The sequence below is a fragment of the Melanotaenia boesemani genome, chromosome 17, assembly GCF_017639745.1.
Source record: "Melanotaenia boesemani isolate fMelBoe1 chromosome 17, fMelBoe1.pri, whole genome shotgun sequence".
Taxonomy (NCBI): Eukaryota; Metazoa; Chordata; class Actinopteri; order Atheriniformes; family Melanotaeniidae; genus Melanotaenia; species Melanotaenia boesemani.
The window spans coordinates 10152762-10165703 of NC_055698.1; the positions used below are offsets into that span (position 1 = coordinate 10152762).

General features: G+C 40.4%; 1 protein-coding gene across 2 annotated transcripts in view; it reads right to left on the reverse strand.

The window, feature by feature from the left end:
* Positions 1–434: 434 nt before the first annotated feature.
* dlgap3 (discs, large (Drosophila) homolog-associated protein 3) overlaps positions 435–12942 on the reverse strand; it is an 88319-nt gene continuing 75811 nt past the window's right edge. The window contains exons 6-14 of one of the 2 annotated variants that reach the window (XM_041967099.1): positions 12694–12910; positions 10148–10159; positions 9515–10050; positions 8695–8789; positions 7560–7779; positions 6364–6658; positions 6189–6280; positions 5951–6094; positions 435–5359 (exon numbers count right to left, since the gene is read on the reverse strand). In XM_041967099.1, the coding sequence (XP_041823033.1) occupies positions 5045–5359; positions 5951–6094; positions 6189–6280; positions 6364–6658; positions 7560–7779; positions 8695–8789; positions 9515–10050; positions 10148–10159; positions 12694–12910 (1926 nt within the window). In that variant the 3' untranslated portion in view covers positions 435–5044. The remainder of the gene's footprint in view (positions 5360–5950; positions 6095–6188; positions 6281–6363; positions 6659–7559; positions 7780–8694; positions 8790–9514; positions 10051–10147; positions 10160–12693; positions 12911–12942) is intronic. The other variant, XM_041967100.1, reaches the window with a different exon arrangement.

Consider the following 12942-nt stretch of genomic DNA (forward strand, 5'->3'; position numbering starts at 1 on the left):
GAGAGTGCAGATTGAGGGGCTATTTCATCATTGCTACATTAAAGAACAGAATAAAGAGGTGGAAGTGTCTGTATTGGTTTGATGTCCGACTTGATTTCCTCATCGGGCAGCACTAAGAGTTCAGAGTGGAAAAAAAGCACATGGAGAAAGAGGGTATGATAATTTTGGATCTACCATTTTACAAAACTTACTTCCCTCTTCCTTCCTCTGATTGAGTGTGCATCATTTATTCCAGAGAAAAAATTTCTTCCCAGAGTTATTGTCAATCTGCTTTTCTTCTACTCCATCTCCTTAGTAGCAGCAATTTATTTAACTCATCATAGATTAATATATTTTTTGTTACTGTACACAAGACTTGCCCTTGAATAGCCTACAGAACAATGTTTACCCATAGCTATAAGTGACAACACCATTTTGATAATGAAAGCAATGGCAATAATTAATCCTTTTAATGACAATAATCATACTTATAATAATCATATTTGTAATAGCAGTATATGTAATATTGAGAAGAGCAATGTTCATTTGTAACAGGTATTTACAGTTTTGGGAACATGGCGATGACAGGGTATATTTATATATATATATCTCTATACTTTTTTTTTTTAATTACACAGTAATTGTTCAGTTGTCTCTTTCCCTCATGATTAGCTGTGTGTGTCCTGTGAAGCCACAATATAGTGTTAATGCACACATACACGCACAAACAGGATTACACTTCAGTGCTAAAGGCACATTGGAGTTTCAGTTTAACATCTGCTTGGGATTTGAGCTGCTCTGGAGCCAGAAGGGGGGCAAAACATTTCAAGTAAATTTGAGCAAAGTATTAATGATCTAATTCTCTATTCGTTACATTAGACAGAGTCTAATTATTCTCCGCGCTTGTCATGAACAGCCACTAAGTGTGTATACAGTGAGTAATTCTCTGTTAATGGTGTAGTCTGCCATTAATACACTCATTCAAGTCTTACTTACTCACAGGGGAGATTATGCTTGTATGCAGTCCTGCACAATCTTATCTAATTGATATGAGACCAATTAAACAGGTTCCCATACATAATTTAAATCTAAACATTTTCCATTTGTGTGTTTTAATGGCACCTGAGTGGACACTAAGGCTTCCTCCCTTTTCTACAAATACGTAGGTGGAATGAGGATGCTGTTAAATGAGCCAAAGCAATTTTGTGGAAATAGCATATAAAATATTGTTTAAATATGATAGCTATATAATTTTAGATGAGTGAATTTAAATATTGTTACAGGCTCCTAATCTCTCACTGTAGCTACCATGTGTATCAGCTACTGCTAATGCTACCACACTGCTGATGCTACTGTTGCTAATAAATAAAAAGTCACTGAAATGCTGCTAATGACGAGTAAATGGTCATAAAATAATATCTACTGTAGTAACTGGACCATGTTTCTGAGAGTGAATCAGTGTTAAATTTAAAAATACTAAAACAATGATAGTAAATGCTCAAAGCTGTATGTAGCGTGAATTAGCATGAACTAGCTGCTTAGCTTTCCCAACATTGGAAAGTTTTAGCTTTTCCCCCAGAGCAGCTCTGCCTCACAGGCATGGTAAATTAAAACTCAAATCTGCTGCTGCTACACCCTTCAAACTCAGGTCTGTTGCAGTTACACAGTATACAGCACACACACAATTCGGCTACAATTAAGTTGCTGCCTCGGCCATCATCTCACCGCACTCACCATTCTAGGAAAAATAGCTGAAAGCAAATTTGGGCTCAAATGGCGAGCGAGTTTCTCTTTGTTCCTGCAGCACTGATTTGGCCCTGTATTTTCAGGATCTTGTCATGGTGTTAGGAGAATCCCCTGAGGACAGAGGCCTGGGTTGGGTTAGGAGACACTGCTGCTTAGAAAACTGAGGTACTCAGAGTTGACTTGTCTGTCTGGCTGTCCACTTGGGGTTCCTGCACTTCTACAAAAGAGCAGAAAGTGTTGAGATAGTAGTCTGTCTGATGTGTTGATGAGTGTTCGGGGTTTAGACTTTGCGGATATATGACAACAATATACCATGGAAATCACAACCACAAAAACTGTGTTTGCAGTGGACCTGTTTCAAGGCAAGGTGGCTGACTGACACCTCAACTAGTGAAAAAAGTATAGAGGAAAAAGTCAGCGAAAATTAAATAGTTGTTGTTGCTACTGTTGATAGATGTCCAACAAATGCCTCCTTGATTCCTGGAGTCCCTCAAGGCCATCTTGTAATGGAAAGACCTTGCCATCCCCTTGAATAGTAGGACTGAGGATTGTAAGGGTGGAGTCAAGAGTCCTTCACAGTGGCATAACAGTATTAAAGCAGTTCTTTGTGCTTTGTTTGGTGAGGGCTATGTCAAACACCACTGAGATGTCATCAAGTTTGCGGGTAAGAGAGAAGAAGAGGTGATGGGATTAAAGGCTGTTCTACAACCCACACTGCTGCAGATTCACCACGCCCTAACTTTTCCCATTGTCAGAGCAGCTTGTTTTACAAGGAGGTTGTTGTATTGATCTGTGGAGGTTCAATACAATACATCGGTTGTTGTTTCCAAGGATGTTATTGTCTCTAAAAGGATAAAACTGTTGTATAAACAAGTGACTCAGTGTAATAACTGCTCTGCAAAATCCTGTCAACTTTTTTTTTTTCAGTCACAAAAGAAAAGATTAATCAGCTAAAAAATTTGCCTCCCTTGTGTCAGTTGAAAACGAGATTCTGCTTAATTTTTCAAAGGAGGCTGTCACAAAACATGCAGTATTAACAATAAATGTACCAGTCTTGTGTGTGTGTGCGTGTATTGCAAGTCAATATTAGGGAGATAAAGAATATCGGTACAATAAAAAGATTTTCTTTAACAATATTTTCTGCGGATTTCATATTTTTCTATTTACATATCTTTTTATATAGTCATATTGTAAACCGTGTTAAAAGGAAACCTCCACATATAGCTGGTTAGGCACATGTAGTTGGTTCTAAAGAGGAAATCCAGAGAGGGGATACAGCAGTACATGTTGTGAGAACCACAGACAGATAATATAGTAGGCCTAAGAAGGATCATACTTGGCAATTAACGTTCTTGCCAGTTATACCCTGTGAACCTGACACACAATTTCAAGATAATAATAGATGTTTGAAATTCTTTTTCACACGTCTGGATATGTCACACAGCTTTAGTATAACACAATGCTATAATCTATCATCATAATACTGCAGTATTTCACATTTGATATATGATTTTTGTACATATACTGTACTCAATAATCTCTACTAATCTAGAAATGTAGATTATATTATAAAATATACATCTCCCATTAAAATATTCCATTTGGCCAACATATTCCATCTCTAAAAACAAACAAAAAAAAAAAAAAAAAAAATGAAAAGAAAGAAAAAGGTCATGCTTAAAAATTCTAATATTGTGTTTTCTCTCTTCAAAAAGGCAGATTCTGACTTTTTAGAATTCACTGGGCGTTACACAGCTCTTCACATCCAGTAATTGCAGTGCATTCACACACAAGTTGTTACACAACAACCATACAAAATACCTACACTTTGAATGACCTGCTCTGACATACATCTATAAATGTGACCCTTTAAAAACTGATAACTCATGCAAAATTCTATAAGAAATGCTGTGTGGTGTGACTTCAGGGGGTTAATTAACTGGAAAGGAAACACGCAAAGCAACAAACAAACACAACTTCATTCAAATTAAGTGTTGCATCTTTTCTATAATTTCCCCACTGTTGGTGTTTGATGGGCTTTGGTGAGCTCTTTGGAAGAGCTCTGGAGGGACTTCTTTCAACCAAATAAATCGTTTAAAACAAGGTTGAGCCTGCTTAAGACTTTGGCAGTTCTCCCTCTTTGATTTTGTTTTCAAATGCTTTCTTAATTAAATACAAACGCAGCAAGTAAAGTCCACTCAAGCAATATTCAAGAGCAGGAGAAGAATTAGGAAAAGAGATTCATTGATCTTCTTTCATGGCTGTTTGATCGAGGAGTTTGTTAATTCCTGACTGTACAGACGGCTGTTGCTAGTATGGATCCTTATTTGACCACTTGGTGGTGCTTCAGTCTCACAGTGAAAAGGAGGGCTCTTAACTTAGTCATGAAAATGCAAAAATGCATCCCCCTACAAAACTCCCAGAACCCCCTCCACTGAACATGTGAAACTTCAGAGAGACTACATAGGAAGCAAACAGCTCTGTATATTCTTTTTGTCTGTGATGCTACTCTGTTGGCCAACATGAGCGTACCCTCCACATACAAATACCACGTATGCTTGAAAAGCCTCACTGCTCCTTGCTGAGGGTAGTCAATGTATACATAGAATGAGTGGAATGAAAGAAAAAGGCAAAATATTTTAATATTCTTTAACTGAACATCTGTGTGGACAGATGGTGCCTGGGTATAAGGTGCCATTTGTGTTTGGGCTGTGGATGTTTGGGGAAGATATTCTTTGGAGGTAACCCAACCATCTGACTTTAAGAGCATTTTAAACTGATGCAGAGAAATCCATGTCGATTCTCCCATACTGGTGGCATCAGTGAAAAGTATGGATTGTGAATCAGAAATCCCCACAAATGTCACATGGATCTGTTTTTGCCAAACAGCATCAGGGATCCACACAGGGAGATATTGTCAGAGGTCTTGTGCCTGTTAAGCCCTTTATTTTCTGTGATGGAGATGTGCTAGGTGAACACGCACAGGCATGCTACTACTGCGTGAACTTCTGTTAAAAAAGAGTGGACTGTTTCTCGTCAGCCAAAATGATAATAAAAAAGAATCTCAGAGACATTAAAGATGTCTGTAGGTCTTCTGCTAGCTACCATTTAAAGTCTAGGCCTCTGTGTTGGTACAACGCCAGAATTTCAAGACACTAAAATGGCTGTCATTGCTTGTTTAATAGGTGATAACTGAATCTAATGGAAACTGCAGAGGGGAAGAGTATAGCACATAAACAGCAATGACTTGCAGAAGATCTAAATTTTGCAAACGTCTAGGGAGGGAGGGAAAGACGAGCTTGGCACCCGAGCTTTGTATTCAGAGTCGAGTCTGAGCTTCAGGGATGTAGATCTCAATACTATCAGCGCTCTCTGTGGCTGAGTTCTGCCTGAAGGAGGCGGTACGCTTGGTCTGCAGCAGCCTTCTTCTCGCCTCTGTCCTCTGACGGTCCACGAGGTCCAGAGACTTCTCCCTGATAGGAAGGGTGTGTCCTCCTACGCGTGGCACCACCAGGCCTCCTGGCCCGCTTCCTCCACCTCCAGCTCCCCCGTCTCCTACGCTATCGGCTCGAAGGCTGCCACTCACCCCGCCTGCTGGCTTCTTTGGTAACGGGGGAGGAAGTTTCTTATCCTCCTAGCCCATCAATGATGAGTTGTAGATATAAATGTAGATGAAATGGACAGTGGATTTGTTGTGATTGGTGGTTTTTTAAAAAAAAGGTGATTTTGTATAAAAAAGGAAAAATGTTGTACATTTTGGAAGGAAAAATAAAAAAAATAAAAACAACAAGAAAATGGGAAACATTACCACAAAGACAAACACAATGACAAAAAATATTTCAGCATGCATTGGTGTTGGATGAAAGGTATGAAAGGACATGAAATTGGAGAAGAAAACAAAGGTAAGGTAAGAAAAGAAAGAGAACAGAAACAATTTTTAGTTTGTTATACAGAATTATCTTGTTGATCAGAAAATAATAGACATTCTTTTTCCCAATAAAATGAAAAAAAGAAGAAAAAAGCAAAGGGGAAAAAATTCTACCACTTTAACACCCTACAGTCTTTTAGGTATTTCAGTCCAGTTCCTTTTACTGTTCTGTATTCTTACAGGCTGCAAAGGCTTGGAAGGCACAACCATCTGTGCTACTCGTCTGCAGACAGCCGTCTTAGCTCTGTGAGAGCACTGCAGGGACACCAGGGTTGTCTGAACCCCCGGGTCTCTCACCTTCTTCTCAGGAAGCCTCCAACCAGAGTCTTTTAGCCTCTGGAGATCCTGAAACTTAACCCTGACGTCTTCTATGTTGAGCTGGAGCAAGTCCCAGAAGGCTGCCAGGTCCTGAGATGTGGGTTGGGGGTAAGCTGATGGGTCCTGAGTGGGCAGGGAGATGGAGCATAGCATGTAATGCCTGGCAGATTTATACAGTCTGTTGTCATGATTTTGCATGCAATCGAACAAAACTTACCACACTCTGTTGGCAGAGGCGGAAGAACTGTGGCACTTTATGAGACATGAGCATTTGGGCACTGCCAACTGCATTTCGAATAAGCTCAAGAACTAGGGAGGAAACAGTCCATTTAAGTTCAGAAATCTGAGAATTACTTTTTCATATTTATCTCTGATCCTCTGTGGAAACTTACTCTCCTCTGGAAGTTCATTCTCCTCTGCCTCTCTTTCCATGTTCTGGCACCAGCCCTCCATCCTTTCCACCTCCGTCTGCAGGAGGCGTAAAAAGAACTCTCCATCTCTCATGCATGGCGAGGCTCGGCCTGAGTCGGGCAGACTTCTCGGACCCTCCAGTGACGGTGTCCCTGCCCAAGCTCGCTCAGAGGGAAGGGGCAAAGGAGAATGGGACCGAGGAGGCAAGTGTGGGTGCTGGTGGGGCCTTGGGTCTGATTGGCAACTTTCTGTAGTGTAGCCACCCTGAATAAAATCCTGGCATAAAATATGACAGTTTATTTTTATATATTACATTTGATCCCATCCTTATTGAGTATTTATCTCATAAAGAATTTTCACTGAAACCCATAAAACCCCATGAGAGTGAATCAGAAAATTTACATATGCTGTTTCACTAATGCAACATGGAATGAATGTGGACACAGATGTTATTAAACCACAACATGACCTGAGAGTACATACTTGTGACTCAGTTATCATCCCATCTCTTAATAGATTTAGAAAACCCACTATGCTCATTTAAACCTTTATTTCTGCGACGCTGCATGGCATTGCAGCCACGTTTTGCTTTATCCACTGAGTCACATGCCAGAAAGCTGATATCAACACACCAACCATTTTGAAGGCACAACGTGGCTGATTCAGTAAAGAAACACGAGAGGACATTATCAAAGAAAGAGAGGAAAATAAAGAGAGAAAGAGACAGAGCAAAAAAACAAACTTTTCCTGGCTGGAAAGAGCTCCCAGTACTTGTAGGACGCAAGATGGATGCCCAATTAGCCTTCAATGGAGGGCGTGTCACTAAGAAAATCTGCAAAAGTTCTGCAGTGCATCCTTAATATATGAGATGAACAGGTTTTCCATTAATGCATTTTTTCTATTTTTTTCCACCTGATGGAATATGACTTGTTCTAAGATAACAATGCCAGGATTCATCAGACTGAAATTGCGAAGAGAGTGGTTGAGGGAACATTTGTTCACTTTCTTCTTTTTTAATTCATCCACTGAATTAAAGCATTAATAGGAAGTTAAACATTGTTCTCTGATAAAAAGTATTAAACAAAACCCCTTGAAAAAGATACTTTAGTTAATTTAAAAAAAAAGAAAAATGGTGAAAAGCATTAAATTTGAACACTTTATCTAGGAAAGGACCCACCTCTCTGTATGCCCACTGTCCCTGTGTGTGGACGGTGCGGAGGCTCTCGGTGTACTGGCTCACAGACTCAGGCTCTGATGAATGCCTTTGGAATGAGCAACCAAACTGGAGACTCTTGTCCTGTGTTGGCACAGCAATGCTGAGCCCTGGGAAGCCCTCGGGGTCCAGGTCGGCTTGCACGCTCGCTGTCACGCTGTTGGAGCGTTTGACACGAGCCCGTCTGCAAGACAAGAGAGTCATAGGAGGCCCGGAGTCATGTAATCACACAGAGCATTGCACAAATAAGGCTTTCTCAAATGTTTTTTTTTTTTCTCCTCTTAATTGCACATTCTAATGTGAGCAGGCCTGTGCTGTCCCTGCCATCACTACCACTTGCTCAGCTGTGATAATTCCTGCTAAATCCTCTGGCATATGACGCATCAGTGTGTGCAAATATCATGTCAGCAGGCTCACTGATGAGTGTTTACTCTGTTGCAACTTTATAACCCACCTTCCCTCATCCATCTTTGCAGTCTGATGAAGGAGCATGACTAAGATTTACATTACTGACCTCCTGTTTTCCCTCCAGATGTCCTACTGTCATTTTTGATGACTGCAGGAGGTGGGGGATATTATTAACAGGTGCATGATCACACACTGTTAAACATTCAGGTGTATGTAATCATGTGTTTGCATGCATGTGTGCAAATCTGACTCGTAAGCACAACTGGATATAATTAGATAAGCGCTGAGTCACGTGTAAAGTCGTGTTGGGTGTATAATTTGCAGTAGTCATAGTTACTGTCACTAAGAACGAAAAATGAGACATTCTTTAAAAGAAGTGTGACTGAGTTCAAGCTGTGATGCCTGATGAAATGTTAAATTAATTCATAGGAGCCAGAACAGAAATCAGCTATGGATTGTTGCACTGTTGGGTGTTCAGGAAGATGAAGGCTTTTTCACATTATAGATTAAAATTATTCACATAAATAAGCATAAAAAGATAAACAGTTTTTGACAAAATCATGAATTTCGAGGTAAAAAGCAAGAAAATAAACAAATAACCAACTTAGTTAGAAGTTATGCACATGCTAAAATGTCAAGAACTCAAGTCAGAGAGAATTTATGAAAATGAAGACATTTTTGCTTCTTTTACCTTTTCTCATCTTCCACTTGGACTCCTATAGAGTGCACCTCTGTAAGAGCCTTGCCCTCTGCGTCTGAATCTGACAGAGTCTCTGAGCTGTCCACCTGTAAATAAGAAACACCTACGACAGTCAATGTTGAAACACACAATCTGAAGATATAAGCAAATGTATTATAGTAGTAATGAAATGTTTTGGGAAAAATGTAACTCAGCCCACAGCTTTTTAAAATCTTTAATACACAATTGATTTTCAAAATGTTAATATACTAAAAAGAGCTGTAACTGCTGTGTGTGTGAGTTTTTGTTAGGTATGTGTGCAAGTCTGTTAATGCAGATGATTATTCATAGAGACTTTGGTAAATCTCAGGGGGAAATTTTGCAGGTCACAAAACTGTGACCATTAAATTAAAAACATCTTCAAGTGAAAAAATAAAATATTACAATGGCTCTCTGAGTGCTTCTAGAGTCCTTTATCTTTCAGCTGAGTCTTTAGCTTTCCTAAGCAACTGAACTTCTTTTCTTTGGTTCTTGAAGACATTTCACCTCATCCGAAAGGCTGCTTCAGTTCTAACTAGGTGGTGGGGGATATTTGACTTTTGCCTCTGAAGAAGCTGAGAAGATAAAAGTTGAAACGTTTTCAAGAACCTCAAAAAAAAAAAAAAAAAAAAAATTCAGTTGAATTTGAAAGATTTATAATTTTACTTCTTTTGTTATATTTTTGAGGGGCGCAACTGATTGTCCTTAGTAAATAAACATAAATAAAACAAAAAACAAAAACGAGGAAGATATTTGTAAACAATTTTAATACAGGAAAACTATTCACTTTCACCTGCACAGCTATGGATGGCCTCCACTTTCTGCCCCCTCGCCCATCGTCCTGTCCTACCGGTTTGCTCAGCATTATGCTGTTCTGAGGCATAGATGTTGTCTTCCCCAGGCTGCCTATGACCCTGTCTCTCTCCCGAGCTGGCCTCGGTGGCCCCTCCAGCAGGCTGTCAGCCGAGCAGCTGTGTTTGGCCCTCACGCCAACACCTGGGCCCCCTGCGTAGGGCACCAGCTCCCTCGAACCCCGGATACCATCTAGACTCTCTGCAGAGTTACTGTGCTGACGGGAACGCCCTGGACCACCAGATGTGTAGTAGCCTCCTCTGGAGGTGCGTCCTGAGGGTCCATCAGAGCTACCGAGGTCCACGGAGTTGCTGTGCTGCTTCGGGCGCCCGGTGCCAGAGCCTGGAGCCATCTGTCCGCTGCTCTGGAAATAAGCATCCTGGGTGGATTCAGTGCTGCTCTGGGCTCGCACCGAAAGTGAAGACTTTGACATGCGAGGTGGGAGTGGGGGAGGAGCACCTTTACGATAAGGAAAGACTGAAGTATAAGAAGAGCAGGGGAAGAGGAAGACACAGGTATAGATGGCAGTTAAAAGAAATTATGCCAACAAGGAGTGGGGTTGGCAGGTACTTACAGAAGGGACAGACTAACAGGAGAATGTGACAGGAGAGTCAAACAGGTGGAAAAAAAGAAGAGATTTGTTGAAGTAAAAAGGAAAACCAAGAAGAGAGAAAACATCCTAAGTGTTAATGAAAATGTCACCACAAGATATAACAGGCTCAACTCAAATGAGGTGATTTTGTACATTAAAAAAAATCAGATTTTGGATTTAATTTTAGCGTGAGAAATAGCGACGTGGTGAAGGTAACAGACATGACAGAGGTGACAAAAGCAAACCTCTTCCCCTGAGCCAACTTAACTCTGCTTCTTAAAAAGATAAAGCAAATTCCTGAGAGAAACACTGAAGCCAATCTGCAGAAGCTGTCTCTTCCTTCTCTCTCACAGCTTCTTAAAATCTATATAGGCCAACACAATTTATTTTCAAAATATAAATATGCTAGGTAGTGCTCTAACTCCCATGTGTGTGACTTTTTGCTGGATGTGTGGGTGTGTGTGTTAATGTAGATGATCCTTCGAAGAGACTTTAATAAATCTCAGGGGGGATTTGCAGGAAACTAAGAAATGTGATACCTGCAAGGAACCAAATTGGCTCCACTGTACAAACAAATGTCTACAAATACATACAGTCCCACACATACACACACACATTATCACTAATTCACAGTCTTGTGAAAAATAAAGCACACTGTCTTTTTTTCAAGGGTTTTCTGTATCAGGACATAATGAAATATCATCTGTTCCTCACCAGTTCTACAACCTCAGAGAACCATAAACCCATAACATACCATGCCGATTATTGTCCACTTCACAAAAACTAAGCCAAAATCCCAAAGCTGTGAGTGAATTTGCTGCTTCCATAAAAACAAAGAAGATCAGAAGCGGTACATGCTGCTAATCAAATGCACTTTATTAATTGATAATCTTCCGTGTGAGCGCCTCCATAGAAGCAGAGGTTTTGACAGTTTACTGGTTTTTGTATCAACACAGTGTTAAAGAGGGAAGACAAAAGCAATGGGCCTCAATCACCAACCGTTCTTACAAGAACGGGCCTAAGGTCTTGGCTAGAAACATTTTATCAAGACTGTGGTAGCCATGAAAATCTGTGTATTCTAGATTTGTTCTTCGGTAAGAACAAAGTCTAAAAACAGAGGAGTACTCACAAACTTTTAAGTGTCGATGTGCTTGAACAAAGTCAGCGTTTGAGACTTGTTCAGCTCATAAAATACTTTAAAATATTTCATTTTATTACTAGCCATCTATAACATCACTGCTGCAACACACGTGTGCACTAAAGCACTTTTGCCAGATGTGTTTCCTTAACTGCAAGAAATATCACTCTAATAATGTCCAAGTCACTTGCAACTCCCAAAAACAGCCCCATAATGTGGTCTTTAATGAATAAAATTTATAGCAACAGTGATTTGTTTTATTAGAAGTTGGAGGTTATGCCCTGACCCTTCTGGTTAATAACACCACTTACCAACCTTCAGACTCATCTGGAGGTTTTATTTCATCAGATGCACCACTCGCTCCATCAGCAGACTACATCTTAAAAGGAGTGTGGATGTGTTTGAACACAGCAGGTGGTAATTTTCTTTACAAACTGTAGAAGGGAGATGAAAATGTATGCTATGGTGTACTACTTCCACCTTTAGCCACTACATCATGAGAATGTGCATATTCTGACATGCTAATGGGACCATACTGCAGGCTCACTGTCCAAGTTGGGAATAACTAATGTGACCAAACACAGTTTAGCAGCACAAACACCTCATCACATTGTCAACAAACACGGTGGTGTAGGATTGATAATTTGGACTTGTTTTGCTGCCATGGGATCTGGACATCTTGCAGTCATTGATTAACCATGAACTCCCCTAGATACCAAAGTATTCTGGAGTCAAATGTGAGGCCAACTGGTTTAAACTAGATCATGCAACAATACAGTAAGTCCAGACATTGAGGTGTTCTTTTTGTTCATGACTGTATATATTTTATATACAAATAAACAACAACAAATATATATATATATATATATATATATATATATATACATACAGAAATGCAGACAGAGAGAGAGAGCAAGAGAGAAAGCAGCAGGAGATCCTTGGCTATCGTATCTATTACTGAGGCTGAGAAACTTGCATTCACACAAGAAAGAGATGAGACAGAAAACAGAGAGAGAGAAAAGAGAGAACAAAGAGCATGAACTATAACATACATACAGATTTATGCCAAATGCATGCAAACATATACCAAAACTGAGAAGAAAGCTACAGTAATGAAGTGAGATCATTAGAGACTGAACAAACAGAGAGAGGAAAAGAAAGACTGAGAATTAAAAATGGATGCACGCGTTGCACATTGCATACAGCTGTGCAGTGAGAGAGAGTGAAGGTTTCTGCATAGATTTGCTTTTGTCAAGGGGACCAAACACAGGCTGTCATAAAATTCCCTCTCCCGCTGTGTCTCCCACCAAGTTCCTGCCACATAAAAAGGCACTGCACATCATTCCACCACATAATCAAGCATACCAAGGCGACTGTACTACACACTCACCGGCCCCACCCTTGATGCTTCCCTGGGGGCCAGACATGGAGAAGACAGAGAGGCAGTCGTCGTCCTGGGAACAGCCAGCCTGGATGGCGCGGACGTAGCTGTGGCTGCGAGTGCGAAACACACCTGGAAGATCCAGAGCTTCGACGGCTTGAGACTCCACCTCCCCAAACATGGTCTCACAAACGGCCTCAAACTGATGGTTCAGTGTGTCACCCAGCTATAGAGGTGAAGGAAAGGAAGATATTTCTT